The sequence below is a fragment of the Olea europaea genome, chromosome 3, assembly GCF_002742605.1.
Source record: "Olea europaea var. sylvestris chromosome 3, O_europaea_v1, whole genome shotgun sequence".
Taxonomy (NCBI): Eukaryota; Viridiplantae; Streptophyta; class Magnoliopsida; order Lamiales; family Oleaceae; genus Olea; species Olea europaea.
This window is the reverse complement of record NC_036239.1, coordinates 3,314,498-3,331,555: the sequence shown is the minus strand read 5'-3', so window position 1 is coordinate 3,331,555 and position 17,058 is coordinate 3,314,498. Positions and strand designations below refer to the sequence as shown.

At 37.9% G+C, this 17,058-nt stretch overlaps 3 protein-coding genes across 4 annotated transcripts; 1 reads left to right on the top strand and 2 right to left on the bottom strand.

Annotated features, from left to right (window-relative positions):
- The first annotated feature begins 261 nt into the window (after positions 1-261).
- LOC111382327 lies at positions 262-3,174 on the top strand. Its single transcript, XM_023006270.1, has 3 exons — positions 262-981; positions 1,735-2,163; positions 2,737-3,174. The coding sequence occupies exons 1-3, from the start codon at positions 408-410 to the stop codon at positions 2,931-2,933; spliced, it is 1,200 nt and encodes a 399-aa protein (XP_022862038.1). The 5' UTR covers positions 262-407; the 3' UTR covers positions 2,934-3,174.
- Positions 3,175-3,721: 547 nt separating this feature from the next.
- LOC111382316 (anaphase-promoting complex subunit 13-like) lies at positions 3,722-6,898 on the bottom strand. Of its 2 annotated transcripts, none has more exons than XM_023006251.1 (4): positions 6,791-6,898; positions 6,527-6,605; positions 6,336-6,389; positions 3,722-4,002 (listed from the first exon to the last, which is right to left on the bottom strand). In XM_023006251.1, exons 2-4 carry the CDS (start codon positions 6,600-6,602, stop codon positions 3,941-3,943), a joined length of 192 nt encoding a protein of 63 aa, XP_022862019.1. In that variant the 5' UTR covers positions 6,603-6,605; positions 6,791-6,898; the 3' UTR covers positions 3,722-3,940. The 2 variants fall into 2 exon arrangements, with proteins under 2 accessions (XP_022862019.1, XP_022862026.1); XM_023006258.1 differs by lacking the exon at positions 6,791-6,898 and adding an exon at positions 6,705-6,777.
- Positions 6,899-9,016: 2,118 nt separating this feature from the next.
- On the bottom strand, positions 9,017-15,199 carry LOC111382307 (DEAD-box ATP-dependent RNA helicase 3, chloroplastic-like). The gene is made up of 10 exons (XM_023006238.1): positions 14,692-15,199; positions 13,818-13,954; positions 13,325-13,736; positions 12,982-13,080; positions 12,640-12,864; positions 10,942-11,319; positions 10,445-10,588; positions 10,265-10,360; positions 9,838-10,124; positions 9,017-9,545 (listed from the first exon to the last, which is right to left on the bottom strand). Exons 1-10 carry the CDS (start codon positions 15,127-15,129, stop codon positions 9,467-9,469), a joined length of 2,295 nt encoding a protein of 764 aa, XP_022862006.1. The 5' UTR covers positions 15,130-15,199; the 3' UTR covers positions 9,017-9,466.
- Between the last annotated feature and the right edge of the window lie 1,859 nt (positions 15,200-17,058).

Sequence of the window (17,058 nt, the reverse complement as noted above, 5' to 3'; positions counted from 1 at the left end):
AAATTCCTATCAAACAAACAAACTCAAACTAACGATCAATAATCAAAATTCCTATCAAACAAATGCATAGAGATTCAATCTTCAAACAAACTCAACCCACCATCGCACTTGACTTTGAATAGAAAGAAAGAATGGTGAAGGGCGAAAATTCGCAAACAAGTTTGACAATTCGTGTTTTGGAGGCCCACACGACAAATGGGAAGACATTTTCTTGGGCTTGAAGCATAAGCCAAAGGCTAAGTTACGTGTGTCCCATTCAGACGTTCCAAATTCACTGGAACTGTGGAACATAAAACCCTTCCCTTCCCTCTCCAATATCCATTTACCTCTACAACACAGCCGCACCGTTTTCCTTCTCTATGGCGGCGTAAAACGCAGAGGAAAATTTAATATTGCTGTGAATTAAGATGCCTACTTTTACGGCTATTGCCTTGGAGAATTTGCTGGAACCTCGAGTCCGAGATTCCTGCAAAAAGCCCCTTAAGCCTAACCAGGGAGCGTCGAACGATGATAACGAAGCAACTGAACGAAGAGAAGACTCGAGCGCGAACCCGAGAGTTGGAGGCTCCAGGCACATCTATATATCTCCGGCTCTCTACGTGACGCCGGAACCGGCTTCGATTCCGGGAAATTCTTCCCCGAATCCGTCCTCGCCTTCGCCGTATGTCGTCAACCACAAGAGACGCGGTGGCGTTGAGAATGGTAGTCGGAGGGTTGAGAAATGTGATGTTCAGGATGTGAACCCCGAAAAAGACGGAAATTATTTGAATTTGGAGGAGGGGGTGGTGGGCGATTTTGTAAATGAGAGTGAGGGTTCGAAGGTGGACAACGATGGTGAATATGATGATGAGGGAATTTCCGATCCGAGGAGTGACCGGTTGAGCGTTGGGAGTTTTGACGAGGTTAGTGATTTTGAAGGAAGGCAAATCGAGAGCCGGAGCTTTGGATCTGCTCAAGCGGAATTTTTCGATGCAAATGATGGTAAATTTAATGTCTTTAGTTAATGATAATTAGCCTACGTGCATTGTGTTATGGTATTACATGTTTCTAGTTCTGTGAATGGCAGATATAATAGGTGAGTTGCATGTCAAATTCCTGGTTGGGACTTATATAACAGTAAATAATGAAGGAGCAATATAATTTTCTGCAATATGTGAATCAGTAATTTACTGCATATATGGTAGCATTGTGTTTTATTTCGGATATTGAGAATAGATTCTTTGTTTTATTAACCATATAAAATTCATGGGATAATGTAAATAACAAACTGATTGGATAAGTAATAATTAGTCAAGTCTACTGTTGTCTGCTAAACTGAATTCATTAGATGTTTCTTTGTGTTGGCACAAAATGGGGGAAAATGGAAGGGCTTAGAAAGGGGACCCGAGTCTTACAATGATTGAAAGATAATCAGGAAGAAGAATCATTGAGTGCGTTATAAAGTAGTGTAACCTTCATCTTGTCAAAGCTATAGAAAAGAAAAAAAGATAATTATGTTGATTTAAACCACAACAGAGTTATCTTTCGGATTATGATTAGTTATGTGGTAGCCCTTGATTTTAATCCCTTTTTATGTAGGAAAAGTAGATGTCTAACTTGAAAGGTTTTTTTTTTAAGATCCAGTATAGGATGACTTCACAGAGCAATTGAAGAGAACAAATATGCCTGCAATTTCATTTGTTGCTAATAGCGGACTGAATTGCTATTAACTTGACAAGTTTCATTTTCATACAGAATTCTCCTGCAGTTCTTCAAGCGGGTCTTCACATGGTCTTAGAATTGCAGCAGACTTGCATGCCACACGGCTCAGTCTTCTTGAGGAAATCGAAAGGCGAAAGACTGCAGAGGAAAATCTGAAGTTGATGTGCTATCAGTGGGAAAGAATCAGTAATCTTATATCTCAGGCAGGGTTAACATTTCCTGCCCCTCCAACTGTTAGTGATAGTATGCAGCTCGGGGACAATTCTATGTATCAGTTCTCCCAAGAAGTTGTCATTGCTAGGTTTGTGGCTGAAGCAGTAGGTAGAGGTCAGGCACGTGCTGAAGCTGAACTTGCTGCTAATGCAATCCTAGAATCGAAAGATCAGGAGATCTCACGATTACAAGACAAACTGCTGTATTATGAGACAGTGAATCATGAGATGTCCCAGAGAAATCTTGTTGGTATGTTTTCACAAATCATGTTTTGTTTTCCGTCTCAGAAAGGTTAGGGATTAAACATTGAAGCACTAGCTGCTTCTTTTGAAGTTAGCATGTTTGGCTAAGCTTAAGTAGTTTATTTTTATTGATCAAAGTTGGAAATAACTGAGAGAATGAGAGTCACATTGAGTACTTATAGTTTTATTTATAATCTTTCGAACTGAGAGAGTATGCTAACTTTATTTCGCGTTCAGATCACATTTGATGACTATCAACTAATGGATCAAAATCTTTTGAATGTTTTTATTTTGAGACAGATAACGAAGATCTCGTGAGGTTTCTTGTGAAAGTTTTTTTTTTGTATAACATATTTCATAGCATTGAGTTTTATTAGCAATCTAAACATTGTAACATTTTCCTTATTTTTTAGCTGAATGGTTTTTCCAATCTGCATTTGAAAAATTTACTGGTTTTTCTGGCTTTTCCATTTGTTGGTCTATCATATGTTGGGTCAAGTACAAACAAGAAGGCAGTTTTTCATTGATTTTAGACGGTGCAATCTTCTTTGTTTAATCATTCCTTATGTCAAATCTGCAGAAGTTGCACGGAGGCAACAACAAAGGAAAAGAAGTCCTCGTAGGTGGTTGTGGAGTTGTTTGGGACTGTCCATTGCAGTTGGGGCTTCAGTGATTGCTTATTCATACATTCCAGATACAAGTAAATATCAGCCACTGCTGAACTCTGGGGCTTCAGTTGATGCTTCTCACATCAGCACATCCTCAGAAACCCCTTAGAAAGTAGTCCATGGCAGTTCTCTTTGCTGTTTGCTCTACTTTATGTTCTATTTTGTGTTTTGCTTAGAGCTTAGGTGATTAAATCCAGCGGAAGTTAACAGTTGATCTCAGTGATTTGCTAGTATAATGATAGTTATTATTTTTATTTTTTATTTTTAAATTCGCTCCATGCAAATATTTTGGGTGGGGAATGTTTGATGATGTTCTTGAAAAGGGCACAGGGAGCTTTGCATTATTTATCCTTATTTAGGGTCATTTGGTGCTGACTTTTTTGCTATTTGAAGGAGGATTTCTTTCAAGATGGTGTTCATCATCAGCTATTGCCCACTCCACTTACAATTATAAGTTTAAATAACTTGGAGTTTAAGAGCGCGTTATTTTAACTTCTTGAGAAACAATGAACCGGAAGGTGATAGTTAAAAGTACTAATGACATAGGTGGCAGAGAGTGCAATGAGAACCGTTGGGCAGAGATTTAACTAAAATTCTTTGGCTGCTACATCTTCTGCTTGTACAGCCTCTTAATTCAAGATTTTCAAGTGAAACTGAAGGTCATCTTGATGAAAATTGTCAACTATGATTTGTAAATCAATTAAATTTTTTACATTAAATGATTGGACGGACGGGCCCTGTCCAAGAAGATTTATCCATGATTTTGAGTTTTAACGGATCATAGTCATGAATAATTCCTGTGCAAATTCAAGAAACTCGATCCTCAAGAATCGATTGTGGACAATCTATTAGAATGTAGTTGGAGAAAGTGGAGGAGGCATGTCATCCACAAACATGTAGTCACAAAAGCATGCAAAATATCAACCATCACCAATGTACTAATATAGCTGCTGCGTTCTTGCATATGTTCTTGAGTTAAAATATGTAGCAAATCAAATAATTACAACAATTCAGCAATTGTCCGAACAACAAGGGTAGAAGCTATAATCTGCAGGATAAAGCCAGGTTCATTTATCTGCAAACACCGGTATGATATTTCCTTCCTCGCTGGGCATCTCACTGGTTGCCCAGTGCAAGGTCATGCCAAGCGTCCACCTCAACTTGTTGGGTCTCCAGATCTGTGAACAAATTTGTATTCGACATAGAACTAACTCAAGAAAACACTAACAAATAACATTGCTGAAATTGCACAGAAAAAGACAATTTTGAGTAATAGCTGCACGTCAAACCAGCTTATACAAAAATAAAGCCAACGAATGCTATAGGATCGATGTAATTTGTTCAGGTTGTTGAAAATGCTATGATGAAATTAAATGATGGACTAACTTCCAGACCATGGATCAGAAGAGGGTCAGAAAATCCAAATAATTTTAATGCAGATTACATCAAATTTAATTCATAGTGATCTCTAACCAGCTTTAGTTCATTTATGATGGGTGAAAAGAAGTGTATATAATAAAGCAGGAGCCAAGTCCCATTCGTAAAATTTGCCTCGCGCTTCTTCATCTGAATTACACTCTTCTTCCGAGAGAGAGCTCTCACTGACACACATACAGTTAATAATATGTAGTTGGGGAGAGAGAGAGAGCTGAAGAGCTCCTTTCAATCCAATGTGGAGGGCCAAGGAGTGGTTAGAGCTGCCATCTCATGCATTTGGTTATGCTTAATGTGGAGATTTTGAGGGTTAAGTTTAACAAGTGCATGATATGAGAGCAACTCTTCCGTTTGCTTCGCCTGTTAATTGGATTGAAGGGAGCTCTCAGTGATCACTTCACAGGCATGCATAAACAATTATTTATCCTTCTAGTTCATATTTATATGGACCATGACACATCATTTTTACTTCCCCTTGTTTTATTCTGGTTTTCTTCTCTCTCCATTTATTAACTTCTTTTAGTTTTAATAAATTGTTATTTGATGTATCAGGAGACGTTTTCAAGAAAAATAAGGAAATACAGAGAGCCATTGGAAAATCATGCCTCCAGTAAGTTGTGAATTGTGATTATCATGAGATCATCTGAAGCATTAATAATCATAGTTATACAGTGTATACTTTACTTTCTCTTGAATGAAATGAAGTTATTTCCCTTACGTAGAGAAAAATGTATACTTCTGAAGCTGGTTTGCTAAAGCTAATTAAGTATTAAAAATTTGTTAAAAATGCATAAGCATCTATAGATTTCATTCAGAATGAAACCAGTAAAAACATAGCTCAAGAGATTTATACAGCAACATGGCTCAAAACTCTGAAATACATAAAAAGCAACATGGTTCGTGAGATTTTATAAGTTTCAAATACTAAAATTGAACCTAAGAAATATAAGATTGTGATGTAAATTTGTAGTGAAAGATATTTATGTATTTCCCTAATGTATTCACCACCGAACCACATTTAATATCCTAAAGATGATTAATAGTAACTAAATCACCTATCATTTCATTTTTACATATAGATTCGTAAAAACCATCAAAAAAAATAATAATTAACAACTGTATCTTTCACATCTATAACATACAAAAATAAAGAAAAATGCTTAATTAATAGAAGTTTATGTCAACATGCAAAGACAATTGCAACTGTAAATTAAATGTATCAAATTTACATTTTTTTATATCAAACTGTAATTTTCCAAATTATCCTCTATAAGATAATGTCATGATCTCATAGCAGATAATCGTTTATCCACCTTTTTGCCTACTGATCTGAGAGATGAGGTTTGAAATTTCAATTTATGTCGGACATACGTAGAAAATATAATAAAGTGATTCAATTTTACAAGTCCGTCCTTAAAAATTGTGCTAGGAAACTTGAGTTGTGATGTAGGATTAAAAAAAAAAAAAAAAAAAAAAAAAGCCGTTGCAATTTGTGTTACTTGTGGAAAAATCTCAATAATACACATCTGTATAATATTCTTATTCCGTGGGACAGGTCATCGGATTTTCCAACTTTTGTGTAGGCTTTTTCAAGACAATCATGATATGGCTAATCAATTACTATTATCTTTCCACCAACAAGCTCAGGAATGAATTTGCAATAAAATTTAATTCAATAAGCATGATTTCATTTAGTATGGAAACACATAAAAGGAAAAAATATGTTTCATAATGTTTAAAACTCTGGAAAATAGAAAGATTATGGAATTATGCAATTGGACTTCAAAAACAGAATTTGTGATTCCAGCTAAATTCGAATTGCTTCTTTTAGGAAAGTTTGAGAGCTTTTTTTTTGCAGCCAAATCAAGTGTTATTCTCATAAGCTTGTTTATCCAACCCCGCCCCTCCCTCTCCCTCAAGCAAGTTCGGCTTTTAGTTCAAGAGTGAACTGGTGACTCAGAATGCATAAATTATTCTTCAGAACAAGTAGGCATCAATTAACCACCGGATAATGGAAATAAACTGCACATTGCATAATTCCAATTAAATTCTCAGATAGATGGAGGAAACAACATACTCGAATCTTCAGTGTCATCCGTCCTAGAAGCCAGTACAGGTGGTAATGGAAGATCTGAAAAGGTAAACATTGAATTCAAGTTTTATTATAATTTGAAACATATACGACGAGTTAATTAACTTGGAAAATTATAATGTGTCAAGATTATTATCAACAATTAGTCCCCAAATAACTTCAAGTAGAAAAAGTACCATCATCAAGCAGAGTGTCTCTTGCCCATTCTTCATCCACTATATCTATGAGAATACCCAGGCTCAATTCCGCCATTATCTATTTCAAACAAAAGGAATCAATTTCCTGACGCAAAAATAAAATACAGAAACATCCAAATGTGAAAATTGGAATTTGCAAAGGAAGTTCAGAATTCACCAAAAATGAGTTTCTGATTTGTATGTAAGAGGAAAAGTAATGATTGATGAAGTATGCAGTTAAGCATCAAAAGATCCTAATTTTACCTTTCGAGACAGGCAGGAGGAGGACGAACTTCGGAAAACCTAACGAGGGGAAGATAATTTGAATTTTTTCCGCGAGTAGCTCGTTTGGCCCCATTTTTTCCAAAATTTAATAATTGGAATAGTATTTTCCTTTTTCTTGAATAATGTATGATTGAAAAGGTGTAATATTATGAAAGATTGCGTGGTTAAAAATAAAAGGAGAAAAAAATGAAAGAGAATGGAGCCCAAAAAGGAGGCATTTTCCATGGAAAATTTTCCATATCAAACATAGCCTAATTTAAAAGCTATCGGCAGCAGCTCTGAAACTTTTTGACATGGCAATGGCATTAACTCGCTCCCCTTTTTTCCCCAAATCGAAGTCCCATTTTTCAGCTCGTTAGCAGCTTGTGTTACCATTCCAATACCATAAGTTCTCTTTCCTCCTCTCTTTCACAGATGGCCGTTTTGTACCAACCCTTCAGAAAACGTGTTACATCCATAAGCCTCTAGTAACACTACGCGGCAGCCATATAAGGAGCGAACTTGGGCCCATACTCCATGTTATCCTGCCTATTTGACATTTTGGTCGAACACTCATGAATGGTTGAACCTCCAAGAAGCCGTCGAACTCATGACGGGCCAAACCCTCACGGACAAGGTGACGCAGTAGGGGAATTAATTGTTCCATTGGTCCCTGATGTTAGGTCCGTATCTTTAATTGATCAAAGTTTTAAAATGTCGAGTTTTGATCATTAAATTTAGGTTCATATTTTCGATTGCTCATCAATGTTTAAAATGTCGAACCAGTGGTCAAAATTTGACATTTTAAACTTCAATGAGCAATCGAAGACATGAACATAAATTCTGTGATTAAAATCCGACATATTAAATTTCAGTGACCAATCAAAAATATGAATCTAAGATCAGTGATCATTGAAACAAAGGGACTCTAAAAATGGGCTTCCTTGAAGATTATTTGTGAATAATTAATGTAATAATTCATTACAACACTCATCTATAAAGTCAACAGGTCAAATCTAAACACTATGCGTTAGGTCTAGGGCGACAAAAAGGTACGAACATTAAATGTGTTAGATTAATTAACACCCGTGATTGAATGCCTCGATCATGTGGATGAGGTCACGTGCCCTTGCATCTAGCAGTCCTAAATAATCATCTTCTACTATAAAAGTTCGCACTTTAAGGTTATGCAAGTTCAAAATTTGAAACTATAACTCTTTTTTCTATAATCCCCAAAATCGTTCTCCTTTTACATAAGAGGTCCACTTCTAAAACTCCTTTTACACTCAATTACTTATATTATCAACTGACTTGACAGTTGGAGTATACGCATTTGCCTCCCCAACCTTTGGAGAAGTTCACGTCTATCTAACGGTTTATTTGACCAAACTTAAGTAGGCGTGAGATGTCTTGGAATTTGCTGACCAGGTTGAAGGTACAAAATTCAAGGTCAACAAAACACAATCCCAAATTGGTGAATTTCTCCCTCTTCTTGGATTCCACTGGACTCCAAAGGTTGGGGAGGCAAATACGTATACTCCAACTGTCAAGTCAGTTAATAATATAAGTAATTGAGTGTAAAAGGAGAAGTTCACGTCTATCTAACGGTTTATTTGACCAAACTTAAGTAGACGTGAGATGTTTTGGAATTTGCTAACCAGGTTGAAGGTACAAAATTCAAGGTCAACAAAACACAATCCCAAATTGGTGAATTTCTCCCTCTTCTTGGATTCCACTCTGAGTCCAGAAGCTTGACTCAGAAAACTGAGGCAAAACAAATAGACAAATCCAATCCCCCGCCCCACCCCACCTTATGCCCTGTTTAACAAAAAAACCCGTCATAGAAGAACCGGAGGATCCGGAAAACTTCCTAGAAGTTTCCGCAAAATTACGAGAAGATAGCATCATAAATAGTGTAGCCAAGATGTTCGACGGACTGTGCCAAGACGGGTTGACCCATGAGACATTAGAATTCTTTTTGAAGATCAAGGATAAACATAATACATGATCTCTACATACAGCCATCGAGTCATTGTCAAATCAAGGAATGGAAATGTATGGATCCCATTCAATTTAGGCGTCAGAAGCACGCTTTTTCCCACTTATCCTTTAACATTGTTCAACTTGAGCCAGCTAAAAATTAAAAAACCATATTGACTTGAATACACAAACGTGTTCAAAGGCTAATTTAGCTCGGAAAAGGAAGCTAGAAAGAGAAGACGGTGATAAAAGCGCAAGTAGTTAAATGTTCAGATTCTATGAACGTTATAATTTTTACCGAGTCTTTCAGTACGAATATGGGTCTATCCAAATCCAATATCAAACTGAACATTACACGAGATATCTCTAGATGCCTTACAATGAGAATAAGTTACCAAAATAATCACACTACAAGGTAATCCTCTCTGTTTGGGGGACAGGCAGTAGTTGCAACAAAATTATTGGCCTGACCAGAAAAGGTGTAATCATGTGGATTGGTGCTTAGAAAGCGATTTCACAAGGACGAGATAAGAGGTTGAAGCTTTCAATTTTCCAGGAGCCTTTCCCCCAAACCTGGACCACCTCTGATACTAGCTCTCACAAGAAACCAATATTCCAAAAGCTGGTTAGGCAATAGCAGTAACCTTAACATGATGACGAGCAGTGATTGGAGGATGATGAAATCAACAACAATTGCTAATAGCCTCTCTTGCTAGGGCATTCCGATGCCCTGTGGCCAGTCCGTCCACAGTTGAAACACGCACCCCCAAAATTTCTGTTCAATACAATACGAATGAATATCAAATGCAAGATAGATTAGACAGGTGCAAATATACTAGTTAAAACTCTAATTGCAAATGATAGATCTGATTGCAATTATAAAACTGTGCCCAATGGACAAAAAGTATCAAACTTGTAATTTAAAACTCCTAAATCGGGATCTCTGATTATTTGGAAAACAAGCTTCTGAATATTACACGAAGACGAAGTATAACCTGGTTTCCTTAAACCAAAAGTACCCATCAAGTGAAGTAAGAAATTTAGAACGAAAACAAGAAAAGAATTACCTGTCGCTACTTCCAAAGGAAGAGGACCGCCCTGATTGCCTATCACCAATTAGCCAGTCACTGCCACCGCTTCTGCTTCTGCTTCTAGAGTTTCCAGACCAACTGCTTTCACTTCTTCTGCCACGACCACCTTGCCTGAAGTTATCTTCGCCATCATCACTATCCCGCCTATCCCGAGAAAATCTACCACCCCTCCGGTCTTTTGAAACTCTTTGTGAGCTTCTATCACTGTTTGAAAACCGGCCATAGTAATCACTTGGAGGTCCATCGTCTTGCAAAGCAGGCAACTAAGAAATAGAATACACATAAAAAGATGGCAAGTGGATGTTATTAAATTGATATTGGGACTTTAAAATTTGTGGATTGAAATTTGACAAAAGAATTATAGGGTATTATACTGAGAAACTGTGAACCAAATCAGACTTGCCTTGGTTATTTTGCTCATAGTGTTCCCAGGAGGTAGCTCCCTATTCAGCAACTCTTTTGCAATCTCTTCTGGAAGATCAAAAACTGCTCCTTGGAGCTGAAAGGCCATGGCCAATTATTTATTGAGACACGATTTATCAATATTGATGCAGCAAAGGAACAAAAAAACTTGGTAGCACACCTTTTCATCTGCAATAATGTGTAGTTTCCCTACTTCATCAGCAGCAGCAGAATAAACATCAGAGAGAAACCCGGTGACAGATCTAGCAGATAGGAATCCTCGAGAATAACCAGTTTCACGGGTCAATTGTAACGTAACTAATCCCTACAATGTAAACAGCAGTTCAAATTCAGTACAAATCACAAAGCATATGACCATACGGAGAAACAATTAAATGATCCGTGCAGCACCCAACATAGAAGCGAAGACATAAAAATCCATCTTTAGCAAAAGCATAAGTTCACAACCAACAAGATATGAAAAGATCAACACAAATATCACTGTAAAGGAAAATAGAAGTCATGGAAAGTAAATGAAATTACAAATCAGCCAAAAATTATGTAGGACAATAGCAATCGGAACTTTTAAAAACATATTTGTCAAAGCAGTCACATTCAAAGGAACACACATTTTAGGAGGTAAGCCAACAAATTGACAACAGCTATCCCATCATGTACCTGTTCATGGCTAATAAGAGAACGAGATGATGGGGGCTGGGAAAAACCACTCAAAGTTGCTAGAGCAGCAGCAAGAGCATTTAGTCCTTCTTGTTCCATCAATTTTTGTGCAGTTGGGGTGAAGTACTCCACAGACTCGGGATGAACCCCACTGAGGGTAGCCACAACTTGCTCAGCTGATGATTCCAAAACCTCTTGAACAGATGGTGGGCTAATAAATTCAAACTTGCACCCGACATCACGCTCAAGAGATTTGACAGTCCGCCTTTGGCTGCTTGTAAACATCAAAACAGCAGTCCCTTCTTTTCCTGCACGTCCTGTCCGACCAGAACGATGCACAAATGTTTCTGGGTCATTCGGGAGCTCATAGTGGATAATCTGGATGACAGAGAAAAGCGTTCATAAAATTCAAGCAAGTGGTCAAAGATATAGTCAAGTAATTACGAAGATGCAATGGTCTTCTGAGAACAGCCAAGCAAAACAATAAAGCTGCTAAATCCAACCATATTCATGGGATTAAACAAAAGCAGCACATAAGGGAAGAAATGAATAATAGTAAAATATTCCAAAAAGACCCACAAAGCAATAGTAAACTCAGAATACTTACAAAAGCAGCAAGCAACCATGTATTAGTGAATTTTCAACTATACTCAGAACACTTAAACTGACCAGCCCACTTGAAACAACCTATTTGACTCGAAGGTCCACTGGATCTCAGAGGAACAGATACCCAATCTTTTACTTCATCTCAAACAAAAAAAAGATCATAGATTACAACCAATAAAAATTTTGAAGAATTGGCAGTTTTTAAGATTTACTAGTTCATGCAAATGGACGTTACTCGAAAGGGTAGAAAGATATTTTATGGAGAAGAAATCTAGAATCGTTATTCAAAAGGGTAGAAAGGTAGTTGGTGGAGAAGAAACCTAAAGGATGTAAGCTTAAACCAACAAATTTGGAACTAAAAGCTCATGATACATTCAACGTATATTATATGGTCGAACATACTGCAGAGACCAGTATAATGTTGGCAATTCAGCAAAGCAGATCATTTCAGTACCGCAATAGTGCCTAAAAATTGCTCCCTTCCCTTGGGGGGCACACAATCTCCATCACTGTAATTATTGGAAGCAGGTAATATTTACAACAATTTACAAGAGCCAGAAGCCCTTCTTAATCAAAATGCATGGTAGCCTAGGATGATTATATCTTGAGTTGACATAAGAAATATATTGGAACAGAGACCAAAAATTAGAAACAAAGAAATATCACAAAGCGTGACACACAATAGTGCATGATATTGTGTGCTATGAAAGTGTGTCCTGGCTTTCATCCTCTAGTGGGTCTTCAAGATCCCTTCGATTACCTAAGCGTGCCCAGGTGGTTTGGCCAATAGTGGGCCAAGAAATATTGAATGGTGGTATGAGCAGGGGTTTTCAAGGACTATAAATAACCACTGGGGTTTTTTCAGATTTGATTTTGGGTGGGAAACAAAGAATGGGAGGTTGAAGTTATAACCCTATGGCTAAAACTTTTATGCTTTTATCATGGAAAAAGTAATTACTCACTTTCTGATTTGTCATCAGATTACTTCCCTGCTTCAGCATCATCCAGTGGGACATAATAATGCTATTATATGCAAATATTACAGATGCAGCAAGAATTCGCAAATGGAACATTCAATACATATGAACTTACTAGATCAACATTGGGAATATCAAGCCCGCGAGCAGCAACATCAGTGGCAACAAGGACTGTGAATTTTCCTTGCCTAAAACCGTTTAGAGTTCTTTCCCTCTGATGTTGAGATATGTCACCATGGAGTGCCTCTGAAGCAATGCTATTTGTTAATGTCATTGAAACCTCATCTGCATCTCGTTTGGTTCGTGTGAAAACAATGGCCTTTCCACCCTTTGCATAAACCTGGAAAGAGGATTTAAAAATTAAGAAGCTATATAGAAAGTCTACAAGTCTCTCGCATGATTACAACTCAAACTCAATATATAGTGCACGAATAATAGAAATGCTCCTAACTCATACCGTCACAAGATCACTAAGGATAGTCCGCTTAGATGTTGCAGTGGTTGATATGGCATATAACTTGATCCCTTCTGCCAACTTTTCTTCTTGATCACCAACCTATAAAACAAAACAGAAAGAATCAAATGAAGGATGAGTGGCATTGTCAACTTAGACACATTTTAGCATTTCTTGAAGATTATAAGAAAGCATTCTAACCTTCTTAATAAGAAACCAATTACAACCAAGATAGCTACAAACAACTAACAAAAGTGGTGGAACAATGCGCAGCAAATAACATTTCACCATCAACTTTAATCAAGCAAGATTTAGAAACATTTTTCTACCAAAGAATTAAACTTACCAAATCTATGGTCATAGGATTGTCCAAATACTTCCTGGCTAGATTCTTCACCCAGCCAGGCATAGTGGCTGAAAAAAGCATGCTTTGCCTCTCCGATGGAAGCTTTTGCAGAATGACCTCCACATCTTCTTCAAATCCAACAGCAAGCATTTGATCTGCTTCATCAAGGACCAAGAATTGAACTTCCCCTAATTTCAGGCTGTTATTGTTGATCAGGTCAATAATTCTACCAGGAGTTCCAACCACAACATCAACTCCACGGGAAAGCGTGTTCTCCTGCGTTATATATGAAACCCCTCCATAGATGCAAACAGTGTTCAAATATGGTGCAGACTCTTGAACTTCCTTCTCCACTTGCTTAGCTAACTCCCTGGTAGGTGCAAGGACCAACGCTTTGGGAAGTCTTCCTCTCCTGCAAACAAGAAAAGAAACGTTATTGAATTCATGAAACCAAGAAATAACGAGTGCATATGTATTATGGCATGAGATGTACCTCAAAGAACCTCTTTTTTGTTCACTTTGGCTGAGTCCTTTAATTATTGGAATGCCAAATGCCAATGTTTTTCCAGTCCCAGTCTTTGCGCGAGCAATTATATCACGACCTTCCAATGCTGGCACTAACACAGCTCTCTAATAAAAATTGTAGGGAGGTACATAATGAAGAAGTCAAAAACTAGAGTAGAAGAAAGTTGATTGTTGCTCAAGATAGTCATTTCAATTAAAATAAAAAGATAATAATATTCTAAGCATGTGAAATGCATCATTTCATTTGGTAAAGCAGCAGAACAAACAAAAATAAGATCAATGTGCTTTCCATAGAGAAACACGGTTCACGGAATAGTTTTTCTGTGAATTAGTAGTTGATACTCTGTTAGTAATATTCTCGAAAGGGAAAACAGCCACATCTTAACCATACAACCAGTTGGAAAACCAGTAACCAACACTTCTCTACTGGTGTTGAAGTGAATGTAGATGGCATGACATGATAGACATTGTTAGAATATAAGCTTTTGCAATGTGGCAGTTATTAAACTCAGTTCAATCCATGACCAGTGAATACACATGAAAAAATGAGGTAAGCCTTTTTCCTTTTTTTTCATGGACTCTTCTACAAAATGTACGCTCCAAGCAAATTTACTACAATAAGTAGATGCGTCTCTGCAGTTCATATGTTTCTCTTTAAATGGTTTTGGAGCTACGAGGCAGAAAAGCCACGTTTAAGTTATTTCGAGCTTTCCGTTTCCGATGTTGCAAGTGAATACGACTACTGGATAAAAACTGAATAATAATACGATCCATCCATCAAATTATCCCTACAATAAACAAAATACTCGTAAAAAACTCAAAACGGGGGGGAGGGGAGGTACTTGAATAGGGAAAAGCTGAGTAATTCCGCGTTTCTGAAGAGACTCCACGAGCTGTTGAGGCAAACCAAGTCTCGCAATATCGAGTTCGTCCTTATCTACTCCAGCTTCACTCTGACCTACCTCAACTTCAGAATCTTCATATACACTCTCACTAGCATCGAGAATGTTTTTCCCAAACCCCCCGAGTCCCTTGAAGGCCTCCTCGCTCAGAACCGATGAATTAGGTGTCAACACAGCTAATGGAACAAATGAATTCAAATTTGTCTTGGAAGAGCTCGACTTAGGGCCGCGAAAATGCGCAGCGGCGGCGGAGGAAGAAAATGCCCTGAAATGGCGGGATAAGGGGAGAACTGAGATGTATTGCCTGGAATAGTGGTCGAGGGATGGGTTAGATTGGTATAAGGAGGAGACTCCTATTATGGAGGAAGAATAGGCCATGAGTGGAGAGGAGAGGGGACGTGATAAGGTCTGGGGTTTATGGTATACTATAAACTCCTCCACGGGTAAGAGACTGGTCTGTGACTATTTATATTGGACCACACTATTCGTACCGGCGTTTACACAAACGGTTACCCCGCCCCACGGCTCTCCTAACGTGGGGGCAGGTCTCACATGTGGGCCCCAACATGGGACCTCACCGGCTCACCCCAGGGAAGAGGGGCGGTGGACACATTCCCGGGTACAAACGGCATTACTCATTTATATTTGGGGTTTGGGGTCGGGGGAAAAATGAATTAATTGTTCTAATGGTGTTTCATGTTTTTGATTGATCATTAAAATTTGGGAAAATTGCAGTCGAGATATCAAATTTTTCGTTTATTAGCAGACTTTTTTCAAACCTTTAGTTTGTGCCACTGGAGGTACCAAACCTTTCAAAAATCCGTACCTGAAGTTCAAATGGATGGAAACAGTCCGTTTGATCATTAGTTGACCAATAAAATTAAACATTGATCAATTTTTGAATAATTAAAAAGGGTAAAAAAGTAAAAGTACTTAGCCCTGTAATAAAACAATTAAAATAAATAACCAACACTTGTCTACTGGTGTTGAAGTTTTAGATTGTTTGGTTCGATCTGCGTCGTCGTTGAAATCAATATTTTAGAGCATGTTTGACTTGGCTCAAGAGTATGAATACTTTTGAGCAGTACTGACCAAAAGCCCGCCTTCTGCAAAAGAAGCAAAGCAGCAATGCCAAACATGCTCTAATTAGAAATTCTGATCATGTAGTCATTACAGCTTAAATTGTTTCATTGGCCACTGTATTTTGCCCATCGTCACGGTTTACCCACTGAACTTCACGATGCTTCCCAATAGCCATCGAACTTATCTCCGTTTCACCCAAATGGCCATTGGATGGATTCCGTCCGTCGAACTGTCCACGTGGAAGATGGTATGCTGACTTGTCTGTTAAAATGTGAATAAATGAAAGATGTGGATAACAAATCATCCAAACACACCCCATTCATTCTTTCTTTCTTCGTTTCTTTTACCTTAGGTTGGAGGCAGCCCAGAAAATTGAAATTGAGCCAAGATGCCCCTTCTCCCTCCCGAAGCCCTAGCCTCTCGATTTGAGTGAATTCACAGTCGAATTGGAAGTCCCAAACTCACTCACTCTGCAACTGAAGAAACCCCCAAAATGTAGCCGTTCTCCCAAATCCATTTCAATCGCAAAATGTGTTTCCTCTTTCGAATTGGAAATCACATAACGACGCACGACGAACCGTAGAACTGAAATCCGATTGAAAAATCATTCAATTCAAGTTTTGGCAGGGGAATCACTGAACAAATATCAAACCCAAACACTTTGCCATTGAAGAAAATCCCCAGAATTCCATTTCGCGTGGGAATAGTTAATTGTTTCATACCAGGTTTGCATTTAATTTGTTTGCAGATTAAGGGTTTTTTATTTCCTTCATATGTACGAACCTCTGCAAAATGAAACGGGTTGCTGCTGGTGAGAATTAAATGAGCTTGTGTAGAAATTATGCCTAATGACATGGAGTTCATATGTCTTTCGTAGAAACATGGTTAAATTTCTTTCGATTTCTTTCTTACCCACACATTTTACTTCAGAATGCCAGGGAAAAATAGGGGAATTTGTCATAGCTGTAGGCTGCCTGGGCACATGTTGCCGGAATGCCCAACAAAAACACGCTGTCGAAAATGTGGATTGGGATTTGTGAAATGTATGGAAGTTGAAAAAAAGACAGAAAATATAGGTCGATTATTCAAATGTTGTACTAGAGACTGTGGTTATTTCAAGTGGATCGATGATCCATCGTCGTCGCAAGAAACTCCTCTACAATATGATAGTGAGTCGAGTGGAAAATTGAAGACGAAAGACCCGGTTGAAGATTTGTCATCCAT